Raw genomic sequence first — 24,735 nt, 5'->3', positions numbered from 1 at the left:
AGGAGCCGCACGGACAGAGGCCCCATCACCCTACAGCAGGTGCCAAGAGCAGAACCTCAGGAGGGTTATCTCAGTCTTCCCGGCAGCGGTGAGCTCTGTTCGTTTTTCTGAGTAATACAGAAATGGCACAGCTCAGCCACACAAGGGCCTGGGCAAAGGTCACGGCCAGCAAAGAACACAGCCTGGGTCCTCTGAGTCCCGAGTCCACGCGGTCCTGACCCATCCACCACCCTCCTCGAGACACAACAAGTTAGGCGGGAACATACCCTGGGCGCCCCATGTGGGTTTCAGGCTCCGCAAGGGAATTCTGGGTAAAGGGTTTGTCTCTTCCACATCTGTTCATTTAGGAGAAGTAAAGAATGTGGAGAACAGAATTCCTGTGGGTGGCCTCAACCCCAAGCTCTGCTGATGCAAACTGTCACCTTGAAGACGTCTTTGGAATTTAATTGGAAGATGTGAATGACATCGGGAGACACAGAAGAGGGAGAGGCATTCCACGGGGGAGGAAGGGCCTCAGTGGGGACCTATGGGGCTCTCAGGCCCACTGCGGGGAGACCTGGTCCCCGGTCATCTGCCGAGGTCAGTATCTATCGAAGCCCAGCTGCAGATAAGATAAGCTGGGCCTGGCGGGGTCTTGTGGGATGCGTAGGAGTTCGTGAGGCAGAGCAGGAATGAGAGCAGAGGGGACAGGAGAGGCAGAACCAGAGTCAGGACATTCACTGGCTAATTTCCTGTTCTTGGTCCCTCTTCCCCATTAAGCCACAACCTCCCCCACACCACAGCAGGCACCAGGTCCTCCCTGTCACAAGTGCCAGGCATAAAGCAGGCACTCAGTAAACATCCAGGAAGGAGATGGCAGGGGAGGAGGTGACATGATGACTCCAGGACCTAGAGTGGAGGGAATGGGGGAGGAAGTGACACGGGGACCCAGAGTAGAGGGGATGGGGGAGGAGGTGACACCGGGACCCAGAGTGAAGAGGGCAGGGGAGGAGGTGACACGGTGAAACCAGGAGCCGGTGTGTGAACTGGAAGAGGGGCTGTGAGTAGCATGAGATTTGGGGCTGGGGAAAGCGGTGGGTGCAGTCAGGAACCCGCCCATCCCATACCTCCCACAGAGGCGGCTCTGCCCTCAGCACTGCTGACCGCTGGGCAGGCCTGGGTTGCCAGGGTCTCTCTGGGATCAGCCCTGCCCCGTCTGCTGGGGGCTCAGCCCCATTCCCTGCAGCCCTCCATCAGGCCCTGGTGTCTGGACGCCGGGCACAACGGGGCCACCTCCTGGGATGAGTCCAGGCCCCAGGACGATGCCCGGCTGGGATGCTGGCCGCATCCTCCTCTGTCTTCTCTATTTCCTGGGCTGGGCTTTTTTTAAACTCGAAGCAAAGCCAGCAGGAGATGACTCTGTGGCCTGGCAGCCGAGTCCAGGGTTGACCCGCCAGTGCCGCCCTCCAGTCTTCCCCCTCCACACTTCCTCTGAGGTTGGGCAGTCCCCGGGACCTTTGGCACCTGCCTCAGTTTCCGTCTTTGTGGGAGATAGGAGCACCCCACTCCCTGACACAAAGGTCTGCCCCAGAGGCCCGGTCTAGGGGCCCAGCCTGTGGGTTCCGGCTCAGGACAGAGCACACCAGGGAGAAGAGAAACCAGCTCTTTCCCCGCCTGTGCGGGCCGGGCCTGAGCTCGTGCCCCTCGCGGGGAGGTGGGACCCCTGAGTCATTTCCTGTGCTATCAGCTCCGGAACAGAGTGGGCCTGCTCAGGTTCCCAGAAACACGGCGCGATGGGGGACAGAGTCTGCAGCTGCCACAGAAACAAATGAGAAAATGCCCTCCCCAGAATAGCGTGGCCTGGACAGAGGCACAGCCACCGGAGGACAAACCCCGAAATAGTTCATGCCGGGCAGCGGGGGGTGGCGTTGCCTGCACAGCAGAGCGCGGAGGCCGCCTCCCAGGGCAGGTGGGCAAGGAGAACGGCGGGCAGGCATCCCAGACCCAGAGACGACTCAGCCAGCCTGGGAAGCAGTGACTGTCTCGGGTATCACAGACCCTCAAAGCACCCTGCACCATGTGGGCATCTGGGCCGTGTGCACAAAGGCCATAAAGAGACGGTCTCAGGAGAGGTTATCACCAAGAGCCGCAGAGGGTCCTTCGAGGGAGGCGTGGGACATGTCTGCGGACGCCCACTGGGAAGTGACATTTAGCAGAAGGAGAAGCAGGAGCTAACGGGGTTCCCAGCAGAGCAGGGGCCATACACCAAGGCCCTGGGGCTGCCAGTGCAGGCAGATTCCAGGAACCAAGGGAGGATGGTGTCACTGAGGTCCTCCCCGCTGACTGCGTCAGGGGCTCGGGCCTGATTCAAAGGGAAACAAACTCCTAGAGGTGCTTTCCCAGAGGCCGCGCCATCCGCTCGGCACTGGCAAGGTCAGGCTGCCGTCGCGGGGAGCCCAGCGGGGGATGAGGGGACCTCAAAGCTTCACACCAGAGCACCCGGGCTCTAAACCAGGCGGTGGACGAGATGGGAGCCAGAGGCTCTGGGCAAGATCGGCTGTAGGGCCAGGGGTGATGCCGGCATCCCGGCCTGGCCATGGGGCACGAGACAGGGTCTCCAGAGGAGGGGACGCTTCTCCTTCCAAAACAGTGGGAGCATCTCATAAAAGGATGGGTCCCTCTGCTCTTGAGACAAGTGTGGGAAGATGACACAGTGAGACCCAACTCATGGCTTGGACGTTCTGAGTGGGGAGCCGAACACAGGTGGAAAAGGCAGCCGCTGTTTGACCGAGATGTCATCAGTCCTATGGGGTCTATAAGCACACCACTCTCCCACCCACTTTGAGACGTTAACATCCCATGTGGTGGGTGAGCCTGGTGTATTCACCGGCCTCAGATCTGGAGATGGTGCTGAGTCAAACAGCACCACCCTGGCCAGCACCCAGCAGTCCCAACCCCAGGGGCAAGCAGAAGACAGCGGCCTTGGAAGACCTGGGGCCGCTGCCGCCACCTACCAGCATCACCCTTGCTTCCCTCTGCACTTCTGATATTCCCATATTCTCTTCTAAGATACAGCAATTACATTTCTGGATTAAAACCCTAGAAATATGGCACCTCAGCGCAGTGTTTGTTGGGGGCCTGGTGCTGCACAGAGGGGCAAGTCTTCACACAGGACACGCAAAGACGCACTATTTTCCAAAAACAGTGATACTCACATCCACTTCCCCTTGATCAATGACATAGAAGTTGTCTCCTTCATTCCCTGTAACAAAAGAAGAAAGTCAACAGATACAAAGTACATGGAGACATAGAAGTTACCCTTTCTCTTGCAAACAACTATTGCAACACTGTTGCATAGACCTTCCTCAGGCAACATCCTGGGTGCCATCAATTCTTTTTTAATGACAAGATTATGGAAACACTGAGATAACTCGTTAAAGAGCCTGTTATAACGTTTCATTAGTGAATTTTCTGTAAACAATGAGAGGTGTTTTTGTTTGTTTGTTTTTTGTTGTGTTTTCTTTTTTTTTTTTTTTTTGAGATGGAGTCAGGCTGGAGTGCAGTGGCACAATCTCGGCTCACTGCAACCTCCGCCTCCCAGGTTCAAGCGATTCTCCTGCTCAGCCTCTGGAGTAGCTGGGCTTACAGGCGTGCCACCACGCCCAGCTAATTTTTTTGTAGTTTTAGTAGAGATGGGGTTTCACCATGTTGGCCAGGCTGGTCTCGAACTCCTGACCTCGGGTGATCCACCTGCCTTGGCCTCCCAAAGTGCTGGGATTACAGGCGTGAGCCACTGCACCCAGCCTAACAATGAGAGTTTTATACATGTATGTGTGTGTGTGTGTGTAATTCTATTATATTACTTTAGTTTTATACATACATGTGTATATTTTATTTTATATTTACTTAGTTTATACATACATGTATCTATTTTATACATACACATGTATATATGTGTATATATACATGTACACATGCATGTGTGCACATATACATGCATATATGTACACATATGTGCATATTATATGTGTGTATGTATGTATAAGTATATATATATACTTTTAAATTTTGAGACAGAGTATTACTCTATCACCCAGGCTGGAGTTCAATGGCGCGAACTCAGCTCACTGTAACCTCCGCCTCCCAGGTTCAGGGGACTCTCCTGCCTCAGCCTCTGGAGTAGCTGGCATTACAGGCGCCCGCCACCATGCCTAGCTAATTTTTATTTTTAGTAGAGACAGGTTTTCATCATGTTGGTCAGGCTGGCCTCGAACCCCTGACCTCAGGTGATCCGCCTGCCTTAGCCTCCCAAAGTGCTGGGATTACAGGCGTGGGCCATCACGCCTGGCCTTATACTATTTTTTTTTTTAAGTGCATAGTCCATTTTTCCCCTCTGGGCTTTGGCTCAGAGGAGCAGGCAGAACGTACCTTGCTGTATAACGGTCTCCCCAGCGATGTGAGTGACAGGGAACATGGCATCGAATATGTCACTGAAAAGCAAAACACGCTAAATTAGGGCTGCAGGCAGCGTGGGGACATTTAAACCCTTCCTCCCCTCACTTCACAAAAATCACTTCACAGTCATCAGGGAAAATGAGAAAATCCATGAGAGTTCAAAGAAGAAAACCAAAATCCTTCATGACCTGAGGGCCGGAGATGGCACTGCGAACCCCGGGCATGCAGCCTCCCAGCCCCATTTCTGTTCTGTGCACAGACGCAGTTTGCTGTTTTGGTTTTTACAGAAATGGGGTCACACCATACGTGCATTTTGAACTCCATTTAGAAAAACAAAAGTAACAATAGATTGTGAACATTCTCCCGCCAGTAAATACAATTCTACTAGAATACAACCAGCAATCTGCATTTTTTTCCTTTCAGGGAGAACACTTTCAGTCGAACGAGAATCCTGGGACCCTTGACACAGAAGGGAGGTTCAGAGCCTCTCTGTGGAAAACACAGACCCTTCGTGACACGCAAACTCGAAGCTGGTGAGGCTGAGTCTTGGGGCTGTGCCAACCGGGCAGCCTGACTGTCCAGTGTTCCAAATCTGGATGTGAAATGGACCATGCAAATAGGACCCAAGGGGCATGGGGGAGCCAGCAGAGGTGCCCGGGAAAAGTGGGGAAGCACCTGTCGACCAGAAAGGTAGAGAGGCACCTGCCCCAGAACATGTTGCCAGCGTCCCACTCTTATTAATAGATGCAATAACCACCTTCGGAGACTGGACCCCTCAACGAGCACTTAGCCCACAATGTGATGCAGAGAAACCAGAGGCCCAGGCAGGGAGTGGACCCACAGGGACGCTCCGAGGGCAGCCTCCTGCCCACCCTGATGACTTAAAAAGGAGATTCTGGGAAACCTTTGCCAGCCCACAGGTGCACCCTGACTCACGGGGTGGGGGCTGAACCACCTAGGAAACAAATATAAAATCAAAGATCCAGACAGCCCTGACCCTCCTGGTTCCAGGGCCCATGAATAAGGCATTCTTAAAATAGTGGTTGTTTTCTCTCTATTTAAGAAATGCTTCTTTTTTGAGTCTTTGTTCCCACTTCCTGGGCAACTCAGTTTCTGTTTCCTCCGGGAGGGGGGCAGAACTGCAGGAGGGGTCAGTGGGTGGTAGGGCTGTAGGGAGGGCTGGGGGGCCTCCACTGTCCTCCTACCTGGGGAGGGGTCAGTGGGTGGCAGGGCTGGGGGAGAGCTGGGGGCCTCCACTGTCTGCCCACCTGGGTGGTGGGGCTTGGCCATGCTGCCCCAGCCCCAGTCCCAGGCACCTGGCCCCGGTGGGGACGTTTCCTGGCCACAGGCTCCCTGGTGCACATCTGCAGGAGCCGTCCTGGCACTGTGCTCTAAACTGCATTTCTTCAAAACCACAAAAGAATGGGTTCTCAGAATGAACAGATCTTTAAGAAATCATTTTACAATTCCTCCCTCTTTTTAAAAAAAAAAAAAAATATTTCAACTTATAATGGTAAAATATTCCATTAAATGCCATAAGTAATCAAATGGACACTGTGTACCCCCCACCACCCGGCTCAGGACCATGCTGCCTCCACGGCTCTCTCCTGGGAAGCTGTCCAGCATCACTGCTGGGGCCCAGGTGTGGAGGCCAAGTGCCGCCTCCAACACGCTTGCTCTGTGTCACCACTTCGCACACGGGCATCCGTGATCACACGTGTGCACCCGTGAAAAGCGTGCATTGCCAGGGGTGTCTGCATCACTGCATGTCACTGACATAAAGATACCCTTTCGCAATTCTATTCTCCCTCCTGACACTTATTTTCTGAAATGCACCTGGGTGAAAACACAAATCCTGAAGCTTCTTTGCTCCTTTTACGCTGCCTAGTATTCTTTTCTTGGAAGAGACGGGGTCTCATTCTGCTGCCCAGGCTGGAGTATAGGGGTGCTGCCACAGTCCACTGCAGCCTCAAACTCCGGGGCTCACGGTGTCCTCTCACCGCAGCCTCCCGAGTAGCTGGGACTGTATAGGCACGTGCCGCCACACCTGCTTATTTTTTATTTTTTAATAGATGGGTCTTGCTATGTTGCCCAGGCTGGTCTCCAATTCCTGACCTCAAGCAATCCTCCTACCTCAGCCTCCCAAAGTGCTGGGATTACAGGGGTGAGCCGCTGCACCGCCCTACCTGGCATTCTCTATACGAACACCCTCGTTCCTTCACCCATTCCTGCCCAGATGGACATTTCCAGTGCTTCTGGTTCCTGCCAACACATATTGGACCACGATGGACACCACAGAACTCCCCACGAAGAGGGGGCAGGTCAAGGAGGCTGCACCCCGATGATTCGAGGCTCACATTCCACTTACGTGCGTCTACCAGAGCCTGAACAAAGGCAGGGGTCAGCTGAAACCTTTCCTGGAAGGTTTCGATATCCAGACGGGGCTGTTCAGTCCTTAGTATCAATGAAAGTCAACTTTCCACATACCCAGGTGCCTGGGCGTGGTCCCGTCCAGAGCAGCCCCTCCTGGAGCGCCTCTTAAAGGAGCCTCACTGGGTTTCTCTGTTGGCCACACAGGTGTCCCTCATCTCCCCAGGTGTGCGCCTGCAGAGAAGCCTAGTCCCCAGCTCTGTGATCAGCAGAGCCCAGAGAGCCCAGCCTCGTTTACCAAAAAGGTCTGGAAGCCCCATTTTTCTTCAGAAGAAACTTTAATGCCCGAATGTCGCCAGCTCATCTCCGACAAAGGCCTGAACACAGACGTCTCCAGGCAACAGCCCCGAGCTGTGGTCAGCCCTGCCCACACTGCCCACTGCACGGCTTCACCCTGCTTTTCCACCGTCTGCCCCTTTCACACAAAACCCCCATGACTTCCTCTCTCTCAGCGCTTAATAGAATTAAAAGGCCCTGGCCTCTTCTGTCTGTAAAAAGAAAAACAGTTTTCTCTTCTAATCCAGCAATCACTCTGGAAGGTTAAGTGAAGCTGCTGGCTCAGATTTTAAATCGTCTCACATGGGGGTGCCCCCCCCACCCCATCAACGAACACAGCTTAGCACGTCTGCATCAGGGGCTGTGCTGGGTTCCGGGGACACGGAAAGCCCCCCAGCACTCAGGCCTGGTAAGAGAAAGAAAAACACGAAGACATTCCAGCCAGCCCTTCCTGCGGGGGCTGAGGGCAGAGCCCCTGGTCTGTCTCTCGCTCCATCCTCACCCGCCCCTATGAGGTCAGCACTGCTGTTCTGTCCAGTTTCCAGATAAGGAAACAAGACACAAAGTAACTTCACCCAAGGTCAAGAAGCCAGGAAGAGGCAAAGTCAGGCTGAAGCCCGGATCATCAACGCTCCTCCACTGTCTGGCTTCCCTAGGTGCAGAGTCCTCCTCCGAGCAGAACACACGCCTCCCTCTCACCCACCCCTCCCTCTCTCTGTCCCTCTCCCTCCCTCTCTCTGTCTCTGTCTCCATCCGTGCCCTGGACTGGTCTCTAAGCCGGGGGCTGAGGACTTGGGCATCTGGGATGGACACCACCAGATCTCTTTGGGCAGGAGCCCAGTAAGGAGGCCCTGCTGTTTGGGTCGAGGCTGGCCAGCGGTGCTCAGTCAGGACGATTTCCAGGAAACGGCCCGTTTGGGGTTCCAGTCCCACCTGGCCTGTGGCTCAGAGATCACAAATCTTTCGAAAGCCCCCACCTACACCACTCCCAATGCTGATGCCTCCCCCTCCTGCAACACCTCAGTTCCTGTACTTCTTACTCTGCGGATGGCTTCCGCCCCCACGGCTGACTCCCCGCCTCCCAAAGCTGACTGAGCTCTGAGATGGAGACCACATGTTCACTGCAGGCTGCAGTGCCGAGCCCAGGTCTGACTCAGAAGGTCCTTAGCACAATATGGATGGTTGGATGGGTGGGTGGATGAAGGGACACATGGACAGGTGGGTGAGCAGATGAATGGATGGATGGATGGATGGACAGGTGGGTGGAGGAACATGTGGGTGAGTGGGTGGCTGGATGGATGAATGCACAGGTGGGTAGATGAACAGGTGGGTGAGTAGATGAATGGATGGATGGATGGATGGACAGGTGAGTGGATGAACAGGTGGGTGAGTGGATGGATGGATGGATGGATGGATGGATGGATGGACAGGTGGATAGATGAACAGGTGGGTGAGTAGATGGATGGATGGATGATGGATGGATGGATGGATGGATGATGGATGGATGGATGGATGGATGGATGGACAGGTGGGTGGATGAACAGGTGCGTGAGTGGATGAACGGATGGACGGATGATGGATGGATGGATGGATGGATGGATGGATGGATGATGGATGAATGGATGGATGGATGGACAGGTAGGTGGACTGACAGATGATGGATGGGTGGCTAATAGAGGAGGGGAAGGAGGGAAAAGTGAATGAAAAAACAGATGCCTGGAAGGATAAATGGAAGGATGGCACTGTCTCTTTAAGGGCACTGCAACAAATACCAAAAGCTGTTGAAGCAGCCACCCTTGCGACCATCAATTCCACATTTAGGAACTTGAAGAAACAACTGGATGACTATGAAAAGATGTAAAAATATTGTAATAATATTCACTGAAGCACTACCAGCAATAGAGGTTTTAGTAAACAAATCACAGTCCTTCTCAACAACCTAACACTGTGTGGTCATTAAAAATGGTGCTGTAGATACATGTAACAAGGAATAAAGGTGTTCACACTGTTGCCAGTGAAAACAGGGTGTTGATGAAACTGTACAATTTAAAAACACAACCGTAAAGTAAAGAACCTAGAGGCTATGCATCGTAAGGCTAATAGCAACTGTGGGGTGGAGAGGCGGTGGGGTTGGGTCATTTTAACGTGTTTTTTTTTTTTTCTTTTCTTCTTTTTTCTTTTTTTTGGATTACTTGTACTGACTTGTATTTGCTAATTTTCTATACTTAAATTGTAAATCTGTATAATTTTAAAAATGAGGCCGTTCATCATTGGAGAAAACACTACATGCACTCCTTAAGGGCAGACTTAAGGCTCTTAACATTTTTAAAATAACCAAAAGAGGCAAAATGTAGACTTTAAAACATGAAAATGTGCTTTTCTGCGTGTGGCACAGACTCCAAGCCCACAACGCCTGAGGAAGCGTACGGGATCGGAACCAGCAGCTCTGTTCACAGCCAAACTCGCCTTCAAAAGGCGAGGAGACAGCGCGCCAAGCTCAGCCCCTGAAATCACACACGCGGGGTTGAACGTGAGTAACTCAGCCCGTCGTTCTGCTCTGTGAATCCGCTCCAATACCTGCAGAAACCGGTCCAGCTCCCACCACGAGGGCCCACTGACCGACATGGTGCACCGAGGCTGGCCTGGAAAACACCATCATCTCCTAGAAATGCCACTTCCTTCCTCCTCCAGCTGCTCTGGGCCTCCCGAGCCAAGACAAGCTCAGGTCGGGACTTGCACAGGAATGCTCACCTGAGAATGTCTCCAGAAGCCCCTCCCCAGCCTGCAGAGACCTCTCCCAGCCCCAGGACGGGGAGGCCTGCGGAGCCAAGTGGGTGCAGTGCCGTGAGGTCCCCACAGGGACAAGCAGGGCTGCCACCAAGCGGGTGGGAGATACCCAAGGACTCGTCCACCACCCAGGGAACCGGACTGTGAGGTTCAGGTCAGCATGGCGGGCAGGAGGTGTGGGGCCCACAGAGGGGATGGGAGCCAGGCCCAGACAGCAGACGCCTGCAGTCTCTGCACCCCTCGTGCCCGACCAGGACAGGCCAACGCAGGGCTGGGCACTTCTGCAGACTCACAGGAAGCCTCTGTCCACAGTCCGGCTACAACTGCCCAACCTCAGCCACTCAGGACTATCTGCACACAAAACACTCAGCAGCATATATGACAGGATGTGCAGAATGACAAATTCAACCTGTCTCATCAGCTCCGAGACGGTGGAACACGGCAAAGACCCAGGTCTTCTGACAAAAGGCTGGGTTGAATGCCTTCCACCCAAGGGAATGCCCCATTTACACCCTCTCCTCTGAACTTCACCGCCACGGGCCCTGTTGCTGCCCCACTTCACAGAAAGGAAGCTGAGGCTTAGGAAGCTGATGCGGGCTGGATGTGGTGGCTGACTCATGCCTGTCATCCCAGCACTTTGGGAGGCTGGGTACCGCAAGAAGGTGAAAGGATCACTGGGCCCAGAAGTTTGAGACCAGCCTGGGCAACATAACAAGACCCTGTCTCTATAAAAAGTAAAAAAATTGGTTGGGCATGGTGGCTCATGCCTGTAATCCCAGCACTTCGGGAGGCTGAGACAGGTGGATCACTTGAGGTCAGGAGTTCGAGACCAGCCTGACCAACAGAGGCAGGAGAATCACTTGAACCTGGGAGGTAGAGGTTACAGTGAGCTGAGATCACGCCACTGCACTCCAGCATGGGCAACAGAGCGAGACTCCGTCTCAAAAAAAAAGAAGAAGAAAAGAAAAAAAAAGTAAAAAATGTAGCTGGGCATGGTAGCATGCACCTGTGATTCCAGCTACTCAGGAGGCTGAGGCAGGAGGATCACGTGAGCCTAGGAGATTGAGGCTGCAATGAGCTGAGATTGCACCACTGCACTCCAGCCTGGGCAACAGAGTGAGACCCTGTCTCTAAAAACAAAAAGAAAGAAGGAGAGAGAGAGGCAGAAAGAGAGACTGAGACAAAGAGAGAGAAGAAGAGAGAGAGAGAGAAAGAGGGAGAGGGAGGGAGGGAAAGAGAGAGAAAAAGGAAGAGAGAAATAAAAAGGAAGAGAGAAAGGCAGAAAGAGGGAGAGACAAAGGAGAGAGAAAGAAACAAGAAAGAAAGAAAAAGAAACAGAGAAAGAGAAAGAAAGAGAGAGAGAGAGGAAGGAAGGAAGGAAGGAGGGAGGGAGGGAGGGAAGGAAGGAAGGAAGGAAGGAAGGAAGGAAGGAAGGAAGGAAGGAAGAAGGAAGGAAGGAAGGAAGGAGGAAGGAAGGAAGGAAGAAGGAAGGAAGGAAGGAAGGAAGGAAGGAAGGAAGGAAGGAAGGAAGGGAGAGAAAAAGAGACAGGAAGCAAGCAAGCGGCTGAGGCTGAGGCTGAGGCCAGGCAGGGGCTGTGTTCTCACCACTGACAAGACCCACCCAGGCCCAGCCCTGCACGCAGAACACACTGGGTGGGTCTTAGCCCCTTTTGGCTGCAGGTACAGGCCCTGTCTGGTGCAGTGAGTCCTCGCCACAGGTCCTGGCCCCTTGTGCTGGAGGCTGCCCCCCTGGCTCTCACTGGCAAAACGAGGTCTCCCCGGACAGACTCTCAGGGCCTGGAGAGGTCAGAGATCTCCATCAACCACAGATGGAGGGCCTTCCTTCCCGTTCCACCTGCCCAGGGTCACGCTTCCACCTCTGGCCAAACGCAGCCACTACCTGTGCCCCCCAGGCCTCCCTGGCTCACTTTGTCCTCACTGATCTGGGGGACCAGGGGACCAGCTGGGAAACAGTGACGTAGCCCAGGGTCTCTCCGGGGCCACGTCCTGCCAGCCGGCAGGACTCATCTGAGCTAGGCCGGCCTGGCCTCCTCAGGCTGCGGTCCCAGGAGCACGCTCTACTCGGTTCTGCTGTGGCAGCCATCGCACAGCGGCTCCTCACCGGCCACCAGATCCCAGCGCCACACGCCACCTTGGCTGAGGGTCTGTCTGCCTCCCTCCCTGCTGACAGCTACAACTTCAGAGCCCAGCGTTTTCCCTCCACACCCAGCTCTAAGGTGTGGTTCCCAGTTCTGCCCGCGGCATCGATGTTTTCAAAGACACATTCAGGACAAGATCGGGCCTTGAGGCCAAAAGCCACCCATGAATCCCAACCTCATGTATTTTTGGGAGAAAAAAGTGCAAATGGGGTGAAGCGCCTCGGGCCCTTTACTCCTCGCCCAATAAAAACAGCCAAGTGCTCATCCCGGGTAATTTAAACAACAAGGAATAGTTGGGGTTTTCTTGTTTATTTTAAAATCTAAACCCAACCACCCAAGCGCCTTTTATTCATATATTTATTTATTTTTTGAGACAGAGTCTCACCCTGTCAACCAGGCTGGAGTATAACGGCACAATCTCAGCTCACTGCAACCTCCGCCTCCCAGGTTCAAGCGATTCTCCTGCCTCAGCCTCCCGAGTAGCTGGGATGACAGGCGCACGCTGCCATGCCCAGCTAATTTTGTATTTTCAGTAGAGACGGGGTTTCACCGTGTTGGCCAGGCTAGTCTCGAACTCCTGACTTCGTGATCTGCCCACCTGGGCCTCCCAAAGTTCTGGGATTACAGGCATGAGCCACTGTGCCAGACCAAGTGCCATTCTTTTTTTTTTTTTTTAAAGACCGAGTCAGCCGGGCGCGGTGGCTCAAGCCTGTAATCCCAGCACTTTGGGAGGCCGAGACGGGCGGATCACGAGGTCAGGAGATCAAGACCATCCTGGCTAACACAGTGAAACCCCGTCTCTACTAAAAAATACAAAACCTAGCCGGGCGACGTGGCGGGCGCCTGTAGTCCCAGCTACTCGGGAGGCTGAGGCAGGAGAATGGCGTAAACCCGGGAGGCGGAGCTTGCAGTGAGCTGAGATCCGGCCACTGCACTCCAGCCTGGGCCACAGAGCCACACTCCGTCTCAAAAAAAAAAAAAAAAAAAAAAAAGACCATGTCTCACTCTGCCACCCAGGCTGGACTGCAGTGGTGCCATCACAGCTCACTGCAGCCTCAACCTTCTGGACTCAAGTAATCCTCCTGCCTCAGCCTCCCAAGGAGATGGGACCATCCGCCCGAACCACCACCCCCAACTAACCAAGTGCCGTTTTAAAAGCAAGCTAATATTTGGTGTGCAAATAAATGTGTTGGGCACAACCTATTGGTCAGCCACTTGCTCAGACCACACTAATATCAGGCCAGCTGGTCGAGTCCCACTCAGCCCTGTAGGAAAGAACAGTCACACTGGGTGATGGGTCTTGTCACCGACTGTCACCCTGGTCCATTCCAGATGCTCTCCCAGCCCCAGCTTTCCATCAGCTTCCCCCATCCTGGCAGGAGGCAGAGCCTGGGCCTGTGAACCCAAGGGGTGGCAGCAGGCACTAGGTCCCTCCCAGAACAGAGCCCAGGGTGTGGCAGGTCAAATAGAAAGCAAACCCCTCCTGGGTCCCGCGTAGCACTCACCCAGGTGGAACTCGCAGCCTCTCTCCAGGCAAAGGGATGTATAGGGAAGCCTAGACGCCCTGCCCCTGCACAGACACCCCCAGTTTCTCTTAAAATATGGACTTGAGCTGTGTTCACTTTCCCCAAACCAGGAGGGCTCCAGGGAAGCAGAGGCCCCACCCACTTTCCCCCACCCTCCTCCTGGGACCCCTCACCACCCCCACCCAACCCAGGACCAGTGAAGGCTCCTCCCCACCAGCCGTAAGTGCAGGAGTGAGGGTTGTGAGAGGTAGAGGCAAGGCAAGGTCCAGGAACACAGCCCGCAGACCCATATCCCTGCACTCAGCCACCTGCTCAGCTCACAGGTGGCCACGACACTGAGATTGGGTCCTGCTGGGGCCACGGCGCAGCAAACCCCGCTGTTCCCGACAGGGCCACAGACCATGCATTTGGCAACACTTGTGTTTTGTGGGACATCCTATTCAGCATCTTTTCTTTAAACCTCAGATGCAAATATGGAGCCCTCAGTTCATGACGTTCTGTGATCTGTTCTTGTTTTATCTATACATTTATTCCTGTCTTCCCATCGCCCTCTCAGTCCGTGGGCAATTGCTATATTTGAGGTCTCCCCTTTCGTTTGTATGTTTTCTCTTAAAACACAGAATCATAAGCTATGTGCATTTAACCAAAAAATGGTATCCTGTTGCAGATTTCATGCTGTTTCTTCTTTTCTTCATGGAGTCCACATACCCTAGATCTACCCATGTCACCACATTGCCTGACACTTTGGGGCTGCGGCTTTGAACTGCGGTTTTGTTTGCATTTACATTTCCCTGATCTCTAAGCTCTGAGCTGCTCTTCAAGGGCTTCTTCTCTGGTTGTGTTTCCTCTTCTGTAAACTTCCTGTTCATATCCTGTGCCCATCTTGATAGAAGCGTTGGTACCTTCTTTCCCGCTGATTTACAGAAATTCCTTGTGTGTTTTTGATACTGGTTGCTTATCGGGTTTAGATATTGCAACTATTTTCTTACAGGTAGTGACCTGTTAACTTTTCCATGATGTTCTTTAATTAAGTAGATGTCTTTCATCTGATATAACCTCTTTTTTGCTTTATGGTTTGTGCTTTGTGGGTTTTAAGAAAGTATTTTCCCACAACCAACTAATGAAATACTCTCCGACATGTCTGCCTGGGCTGCCATCACAGAGCGCCACAGACTGGCAGCAAGACCCTGTCTCAGAAAAAAATGAGGTCCTACTGGAGTAGGGTTGGCCCTAACTCAATATGATTGTACTCCTTATAAAAAGAGGAGACTTGGACACACACATGGAGAACACGGTGTCCATGCAGAGTGAAGAGTCAGACGAAAGCACAGCAGGAAGGCAACACGGCACCTACAAGTCAAGGAGAGGCCAGGTCAGATCCCCACAAACAGCCCTCAGGGGGAACCAGCCCTGCCCACATCTTGAGCTTGGACTTCTGGTCTCCAGAAGCATGAGACGCTAGATCACTGTTAAGGCCAAATTTGTCATTCTGTTATGGCAGCCCTAGAACCTAATACAGTGTTTTACACATAGTTGCTCATTTTATTCTCCCAACAACCTTGTGGCATATATGATCATTACTCCCCTTATCCTCACATACAGGTGGGAGCAAGACGGAAGCACAGAGAGGTTAAGGAACCCGCCCAAGGTCACACAGCTAAGGAATGGTGGTGCTGGGATTCAAAACCAGGTGATCTGGCTCCAGAGTCCTTGTCTTAACCACTGTACTAAACTGACTCTTGCATCTATTAAATATCGAGCTCCCATATGTGCCTGCACCTCCTCTCAGCTCTCTGTCCCATGCCATTGTTCTGCCGTCCCTTCCTGCAGGGCACCTGGCTCCATTTATGACCAGGGCTTCCTGCTGAGCCTCAGCTCTTGGTAGGAGAAGTCCCCCTTCTTTGTGCTTCTGTTTCAAAGATGACTTCGCTATTTGCAAATTTTATTCTTTCCTTTCCTTTCTCTTTTTGTTGTTTTTGGTTTTGTTGTTGTTTGTTTTTTAGAGACAGGGTCTCACTCTGTCACCCAGGCTAGAGTGCAGTGGTGGGATCACAGCTAACTGTAGCCTCGAACTCTTGCACTCAAGTGATCCTCCGGCCTCAGCCTCCTGAGTACCTGGGCCTACGGGCACGTGTCACCATGCCCAGCTACTTTTCTTTTTTTTAGAGATAGGGTGTGTCTGTGTTGCCCAGGCTGGTCTCAAACTCCTGGGCTCAAGCAATCCTCCTACCTCGGCCTCCCAAAGTGCTGGGATTACAGGCATAAGCCACCACACCCGGCTCATTCACATTTCCAAACGTGTTTACCACCTCACAACATTCCAGCTGCAATTTCAAGTGGGGCTGCTTTGAAGGTAGAGATTAATGTGAGGGAGAAATGACATCATCACATTGAGTCATTCCACCCAAGAATACAGACCGCCTCTCCCTATTCAGATCGTGTTTTATGTCCTTATAGAGGTTTAAAACTTTCTCCCTAGAGTCTCATGTAATCTGTATCATGCACATTCCCGTCTTCAGTGGCTGTTGCCCTTGTGAATGGCATCCTTTCAAATTCTATTCTCCAGTTACTTCTTGCCTGTGTCTTCTCTCATTCCCTGTACCCACCCAGCCCCTTGGGCTCTTTATTTTTTCTCTCTTTCTTTCTGTTGAGACAGATTTAATATCTTCATTGTGATGGGAAGGAATCCACTTTTTTATTTTCTATAAGTTGACAAAGAAAAATTGTGTATATTTATGTATGGATCCCTTGGGCTTCTTAATGATGATTTCTGTAAGTTGATCTTGCACCAACCCTGCTGAACATTCATAAGAATGTAAGAGTTGTTCTGTGTATTCGACTCTGGTTTCCATAGACATGATCAAATTTGTCTTCTCTTTTCCCTTCCAATTCTGACTCCTCTTATTTTTCTTTCTTTATAGCATTGCCAGGACCTCTCAAGCACAGTTAAACCATGAAAGCCATTAGAGCCTCAATGTGGTCCCTCCCTTAAAGAGCATGTAGACAAAGATTCTCCATTAGGATGTTTGCTCTGTGTTGGGTATGTATGACCCTTACCAAGTTAAGAAGTGACCCTATTCTTAGTTTGCTAAGAATTTATGCAATAGTTGTTGAGCTTTGTCAAAACCTTTTCCAACACCTATGTGACATGTCATATGCTCTTTCTCTATAATCTACTAATATGGTGATTTATATGGAGTATTCTGAGGTTGAACCATCCTTGAATTCTGGATAAACTCTACCTGATCAAGTACAGTTCATATAATGATCAAGCAGCTTCCTCTTGTTTTCTATTTTCTGTAGCAATTTGAGAAGTAAGAACAGACAGTTTGCTGATATTTGAAGGAATTCAACCAGTGGAACCATCAGAAAGAACCCTTTGGGAGGAAAGGTCTTTGGTTATCGTTTCAACTTACTTAATGCTTCTAGATCTCTTCAGGTTTTCTATTTTCTTCACATGCCAATGTTAATGCTATTTTCAAAACCATCTCCCAACATTTAAAAATAAAGGAAATTCATAAAATCCAAATTTTGGCTTTCCTTTGAAAAAAGAAAATAAAAAGAAAAGTCTGGCAACACAGGGACCTTGTAATCCCAAAGCAAGAATTCAGCTCACCCTCACTTTGGAAGGAGCATGACCCTCTCCAATCTGCCACAATTCCCAAGGACTCCACGTTTTCCACTTAATTCCTGAACCCCCAGGATCCCGGGTTTGCAACCCTTCCCTAAGGGGCTCACTACTGAGCAGGGGTGACAGATGCTTATGTGGGGTGATGTCACAGGGGGTGGAGTCATCCCCATGACAGATGCTTCCTGGCCGTCACCTCATCATATCTGGTACAAGTCCCAACCTTGCCTGGAGGGACCCAGGGGACTGAGTCTCTGAAGAGTTAACCCATCTGTAAAATGGACACAGTAATATGCTCAGCTGCACTACATGAGGCTTGTGAAGCACTCGGCAGAATAAGGGGCTCCCATATTCAGCAGCTGCTGTCATAGTTTCTGCTGGTTCCAAACCCCATGCAGCCGCTCCCCCAGTGCTGCTAGAAGGGTCACACATGTCCCAGAATCCCCCAGGAGTGATGCAAATGGAGCAGCCTGAGCCCCGATCTCAGCCAGTCTCATCACTGTTCTAGCTTTTTATTCCTTTTTATTGGCTTACATTGCTAATATATTGTGGAACTGCTGCAGCCGGAGGTGGCCTGACAGGTAAACACCTCCCTGCCCTCACCCATGCAAAGAAACCTGCTAAAGCAAACAGGTTCGGCCAGTTCTCAGGGCTGAGGCCACCTGAGACGGACAGCAGAAAGGGTGGGCGCCCACAGACCCTCAAAGCTGCACCTCAGACCTGGGCACCAGGTGCCTGCCAAGGTTGGGGATGCAGCCAGAAGTGCAGTGAGGTGGGGGGTTGCAGCAAGGCCTGCCCCCCGCTCCCCACCGCACCACACAGGGCCTCCCATTCCCTCCTCCCGCTCCAACAATCTGCATTTCTGCATCTTAGAAATGTCTGCCTGAGGCTAAAAAAAAATAAAGAATTTTTGTGACTTTTAAACAAAAGCATCATGACATTGACCTGGGAGAACATGAATGTGCCAGGATTGTATCCAGTAATAAAGAAGGCAAACTGAGTTATTAGCACTTCCAACATTTCTGATCTTTAGTTTTTTTTAACTCTCTATTTTGAAAATCTTTGAACCTTCCTAGGGATAGAAGGGGGATGCCAGAGCCAGGACACGGGTTGTTACTCCCCCTCCCATGATGTCAAAGAGCAGAACACACAGAGGCACATATGCACCAACAGTAGGTCTGCAGAGAATGTACATATGTGTATTGACAAGGAGCAGACGGGAATGACGAGTGAAGAAAACAGAACATTTACAAAAAAGGACCTTGCTGAAGGCAGAACACTTGTTCCAGTGCATACTAATATGTTTTTCTGACTTCTCATGTTTTTCAACATGACACTATCCGGGGGAAAGAGAGGCTTGCTGAGTCTTCATCCTCCTTTAGAAGTGGTTCTGAAATTCCTAGACATGCTGCCCTCACCGGGGAAGAACCTCTCTCCATTGATGATTTAAACCTTAGGTCAACATTATTTAAGGAAATGAAGTGGCCTAAACCCCTGGGCAGACCCTGGGTGCTGGCATCACGGTCCTATCTCTTCTGTCCCCACCCACGACCCAGGGTTCCCGTCTGCTGGGATCCCAGCACCCCAGACACAGCATCCTGGCTTGTGTTTAGCCTCTTCCACTGTTTAGGTGAAGGCTTGTTCCGTGTCTCTGTTGACTCCAAGTTTCCAAATAATTCTCTCTAAATAGCAATAAGTAAGTCCTGGCCATCATGGAAAGCAGAGCTCCTGCTCCCAGCTGGGGCGTCAACAGCATGGTGTTCACAAACCCCCAGGGACCCTCGGCCACACTCTTGACTATGGGTCTGGTTCCTAATCACAAATGTGTGGTAACAACAATTCTCTCCTTGGCCAAACTTTAGTCAGGTTCCAGAACCTTCTTCTAGGCCCATCTGTGCTTCCTTGTAAAATAATCCTGCCAAATCAGTTCAGCCAGAACTGATCACCCACCATGATCAATATCTGATCATCTTTGATATCTGATCATCCTCAGTGTCTGATCAGGCTCCTCACCCCTACCACCCCACAGGGGACGTCTGGTCACCCTGGCCTGTCTTCAACAAGAATCCTGTTGGGTCAGTGTAACCAGAACCCCCCAACCCTTGGTATTTTCTCTTGCTTATTTTCCATCCACTGCCACTTGGGTGGAAATTCTCATGTTCTCATCTCATATTCAGAGGCAAGCCCAAGCTCCTTCCTCCACTTCAAGACCCCACTGCAATGGTCCCTGTACCTAGTGCAATGGTCCAGAACGAAGTCTTCCGTACCATGCTTTAACACACGTCACTGAACAACATTTTCTTGGCATTGGAGAGAGAAGCACGTGAATGGCCAGGGTTCAGGGTTCGGAATGAATCTATGGAATTCCAGAAGGGAGGTACAAGCCAAGTGTCCACTCTACCCTGTGGATCTAGGGAAGGAGGTGGAGGATGGCAAATTCCTTCTATACATTCTTGGGCTTCCAGTGAGAATCGCCAATCCATGCCTCTGGCCATGGCGTCCAGTCCTGGATGTTCACAGTATCTCCAGATACCCGGGCCAGCCCTGATCTTCTGAATCAGAATCCACTTTGGGTGGAGACCAGCACCTTCAGGTTTAGGTTGGCAAAAGCAAACTTTTACCTTAAAAATATGCATGCTGGCCAGGCACGGTGGCTCACGCCTGTAATCTCAGCACTTCGGGAGGCTAAGGCGAGCACATCTCCTGAGGTCAGGAGTTTGAGACCAGCCTGGCCAACACAGGGAAACCCCATCTCTACTAAAAATACAAAAATTTGCCGGGTGTGGTGACATGTGCCTGTAATCCCAGCTATTCAGGAGACTGAGGCAGGAGAATCTCTTGAATTCGGGAGGTGGGGGTTGCACTGAGCAAGATCATGCCACTGCACTCCAGTCTAGACAACAGAGCAAGACTCCATCTCAAAAAGAAAAAAAAAAAGTGCATGCTCTTTCAATGGGTTTTTTTCCTCTAGCATTTCCTCTATAGAAGCAACTTTAAAAATACATAAGATGTGGCTAGCAGGCTGTTTATCACAGAGCTGCTTGTAGCCATGAAGGTTTGAAATATGCAATAGTTGGTGATTGGTTAATTAAGTTACAGAATTGAATACAAGGAGGTATTTAAAAACAGTGATGTGGAGACACATCCACGGAGATTGGATGATGGTCACTATAGGTCGATTACATTTAAAAATGGGTCATAAGGCAAAATCTGATTGAACTGCAAGGGAAACAGACAAATGCACTATTATAGTTTAAGACTTTAATGCCCCCTCAGCTAGTTATTGACAGATCCAGCAGGCAGAAAATCAGTAATCTAGTTTGAAAAATTACACACAGGAAATAAAAAAAGAGAATCAGTAAGAACCCAGATGAACTGAGTATCATCAGTTAACAGGATCTAATTGATATTTACAGACTTCATCAAACAAGATCAGGCTACACATTCTTCTCAGGCTCACATGAAACATTTACCAAGAAAGAAAACATTCTGGGTCATAAAATATCCCTGAACAAATGTAAAAGAACAGAAATCACATAGTGCATGCTCTCACACCAGAAGGGAATTAAACTAGAAGTCAGTAACAGAAAGATAGATAGGAAATCCCAAAATATTTGGTGATTAAATAACATACTTCTAAATAACATATGGGTCAAACAAGAAGGCTCAAGAGAAGATGAAAAACAATTTGAATGAAATGAAAATGAAAATAGAGCTTATCATAAAGTGCGGGAGGTAACAAAAGCAAAGTTTAGAGGGAAATCTATAGCACTGAAAGCATACATTAGGAAAATATCCAAAATCAACAACCCAAGCTTCCATCTTGGGAAACTACAACAAGAAGAGGAAATTAATTCCAAAGCAACAAAAAGAAAAGTAAGAATAAAATTAAGACAGAAATAAATGGAACTGAAAATGGGAAAATACTAGAGAAAATCAATGCAGCCAAAGCATCTCTAACTTCAGAAATGAAAGAAGGGACATCACTACAGGTCCCATGGACAAGGGACATCACTACAGGTCCTATGGACAAGGGGCATCACTACAGGTCCTATGGACAAGGGGCATCACTACAGGTCCCATGGACAAGGGGCATCACTACAGGTCCTATGGACATTAAAAATAAAGTAATACTATGAAAAACTCTATGAGACCAGGCACGGCGGCTCATGTCTGTAATCCTAGCACTTTGGAAGGCTGAGGCACGCAGATCACCTGAGGTCAGGAGTTTGAGACCAGTCTGACCAACATGGTGAAACCCCATCTCTAGTAAAAAAATACAAAAAATTAGCCAGGCATAGTGGCAGGCACCTGTAATCCTAGCTACAGGGGAGGCTGAGGCAGAAGAATTGCTTGAACCTGGGAAGCAGAGGTAGCAGTGAGCCGCGATCATGCCATTGCATTCCAGACTGGATGACAAGAGTGAAATCCATCTCAAAAAAAAAAGAAAAGAAATGAAGAAGAAAAACTCTATGATTACACATTTGATAACTTAGATAAAATGGGCCAGTTCCTTGAAATACACAATCTACTAAAATTCACACAAGAAGCAATAGACAAACTGAACAAGTTTGTATCTATTAAAGAAGTTGAATCAGTGATTATTAACCTTCCAAAACAAAAAGCATCAACCCCAGGCTAGGCACAGCAGCTCACACCTGTAATCCCAGCACTTTTAGAGGCTGAGGCAGGAAGATCACTTGATGCCAGGCATTTGAGAGCAACCTGGGCAACACAGAAATACCTCATCTCTATTAAAAATAAAAAAAAAATTTAATCAGGCCTGGTAGTGCACACCTGTAGTCCCAGCTACGTGGGAGGCTGAGGCCAGAAAATCACTTGAGTCCAGGAGTTGGGAATTGCATTGAGCTATGATTGTTCCACTGCACTCCAGCCTGGATGACAGAGAGAGGCATTGTCTCTTAGAAACAAAAAATAAAAATAAAAACAAAAAAGCACTAAGCACAGATGTGTTCACTAGTTATTTCTATTATTTAGGAAGAAATAATACCAATTCTCTACAACAGCTTTCAGAAAACAGAAGCAGATGAAACACTTCCTAAATAATTCTATGACAGCTTTAACACGAAAACAAAATAAAGACAGACAAGAAAGAAAAAATATAGCGCAAACATCTCTCATGAACATAGATGCAAAATTTTCAACGAAGTATTCACAAATCGAATCTCACAATGTATAGAAATAATTATATAACATGGACAAGTGGGATTTATTCCAGGTATACGAGGATGACAGAATGTTTGAAAAATCAATTACCAGCTGGGCATGGTGATGCATGCCTGTAATCCCAGCACTTTGGGAGGCTGAGGTGGGTGGATCACCTGAGGTCAGGAGTTTGAGACCAGCCTGGCTAACATGGTGAAACCCCATCTCTACTAAAAATACAAAAATTAGCCTGGCATGGTGGCACATGCCTATAATCCCAGCTACTCAGGAGGCTGAGGCAGGAGAGTCACCTGAACCCAGGAGATGGAAGTTCCAGTGAGCTGAGATTGTACCACTGCACTCCAGCCTGGGTGACAGAGTGAGACTCCATCTCTAAAAATAAATAAATAATCAATTAACATGATCCACCACATCTACAAGCTGAAGAAAGAAAACCATATGATCATACCAATAGATGCAGACAAAGCATTGACAAAATCTAATACCCATTCATGATTTAAAAATTTTTTTTAGCAAACTAGGATTATAGGGGAACATTATACTTAACGGTGAGAACTCAAGGCTTTCCTGCTAAGATCAGGAACAAAGTAAGGATGTCCTCTCTCACCACTCCTATTCAGTATCAATACCGGAAGTCCTAGCTAATGTAGTAAGACAAGAAAAGGAAATAAAAGGCATACAGATTGGGAAGAAAGAAATAAAACTGTCTTTCTTCACAGATGACATGATTGTTTATGTAGAAAATCCAAAAGAATCAACAAAAAAACAAACCAAAAAAACCTCCTGAAACTTATAAGTAATTATAGCAAGTTTACAGGATACAAGGTTAATATGCAAAAGCCAGTTGCCTTCCTATGGAAGCAATCAACAGTTAAAATTGGAAATGAAAACCACAACACTATTTATATTGGCACCGGAAAAGAGAAATAGTTAGAAAACTATCAGAATATACAAAAGATGTATATGAGGAAAACTACAAAACCACTCTGCTAAAGGAACCAAAGATCTAAGTAAATGAGGAGATAGTCTATGTTCATGGATGGAAAGACTCAATATTGTCAAAATGTCAGTTCTTTCCAATTTCTCAACAGATTCAACACAATCCCAATCAAAATCCCAGAAAGTTATTTTGTGCACATCAACAAACTGATTCTAAAGCTTATACGGAAAGGCAAAAGACCTGGAATAACAATTACAATATTTTTTTTAAAAGACTTCTTCAAGATTTCCTATAAAGTTGTAGTCATCAAGACAGTGTGATACTGATGAAAAAATACACAAATAAATCAATATAACAGAACAGAGAGCCCAAAAGTAGAGCCACACAAATATAGTGAGCTGTTCTTTGACATAAGAGCAAAAGCAAACTAACAAAGAAAGGAAAGTCTCTTCAACAATGCTGGAACAACTGGATATCCACAGGAGAGGGACAGATCTAGATACAGACCTTACAGAAAGCTAATTCAAAATGGATCTCAGACATAACTAAATACAATAAAACTTCTAGAAGACAACGTAGGAGAAAATCTTGATTACCTCAAGTTCGGCGACAACTACATTTATTTTTCATTTATTTTAGCGATGGATCGCACACAATATTGCCCAGGTTGGTCTCAAACGTCTGGGCTCAAGCAATCCTCCCACCTCGGCCTCCCAAAGTGCTGGGATTACAGGCATGAGCCACCACATCTGGCCTTGGGGACAACTTTTTAAATACAACATCAAAAGCACCATCTATGAAACAAACAAAAAAATAAGCACCATGTTTGCTGTAGAGCCTGCAGAACCGTGAGCCAATTAGACCAATCTTATACATTACCCAGCCTCAGGTATTTCTTTATAGCCATGCAACTGACTAATACAGTGGTACACTCAGATTTCCCTAAATAAATATGCAGTTGCGGTAAATGGAAATTTACGCACCACAGTGTGGCCAGCACGGGGCATAGAGGGTGGCCTGGGAATCATGGTACATTTTATATATATATATATGTTTGCCCATGGAGTAGACTGAATAATGTAGTCTCTGATTTTTCTTATGATTGGCATGTATTACTTTCATAATTAGAAAAAAATTAATCTGGCCAGGCGCGGTGCCTCACACCTGTAATTCCAGCACTTTGGGAGGCCAAGGCAGGTGGATCATTTGAGGTCAGGAGTTCGAGACCAGCCTGACCAACACAGTGAAACCATGTCTCTAATAAAATTAAAAGAAAAAAATAGCTGGGTGTGGTGGTACACGACTGTAATCTCAGTTACTCGGGAGGCTGAGGCAGGAGAATCACTTGAACCCAGGAGGGGGAGGTTG

The 24,735-nt window shown here is 49.2% G+C and overlaps 1 protein-coding gene and 1 long non-coding RNA gene across 6 annotated transcripts in view; one reads left to right on the top strand and one right to left on the bottom strand.

Annotated features, from left to right (window-relative positions):
• PRKAR1B (protein kinase cAMP-dependent type I regulatory subunit beta) overlaps nt 1–24,735 on the bottom strand; it is a 186,798-nt gene that overhangs the window by 55,141 nt on the left and 106,922 nt on the right. For all 5 annotated transcript variants that reach the window (XM_033194641.1, XM_033194644.1, XM_033194643.1 and 2 more), the window contains exons 5-6: nt 4,408–4,469; nt 3,195–3,241 (exon numbers count right to left, since the gene is read on the bottom strand). In XM_033194641.1, coding sequence (XP_033050532.1) covers nt 3,195–3,241; nt 4,408–4,469 — 109 coding nt within the window. The remainder of the gene's footprint in view (nt 1–3,194; nt 3,242–4,407; nt 4,470–24,735) is intronic.
• On the top strand, nt 126–5,491 carry LOC117073586. Its single transcript, XR_004433281.1, has 2 exons — nt 126–579; nt 4,858–5,491. It is a non-coding gene; the product is annotated as an uncharacterized LOC117073586 (long non-coding RNA).

Source organism: Trachypithecus francoisi, unplaced genomic scaffold, assembly GCF_009764315.1.
Source record: "Trachypithecus francoisi isolate TF-2019V2 unplaced genomic scaffold, Tfra_2.0 Lachesis_group4, whole genome shotgun sequence".
Classification (NCBI taxonomy): Eukaryota; Metazoa; Chordata; class Mammalia; order Primates; family Cercopithecidae; genus Trachypithecus; species Trachypithecus francoisi.
This window is presented reverse-complemented; position numbering and strand designations above follow the sequence as displayed.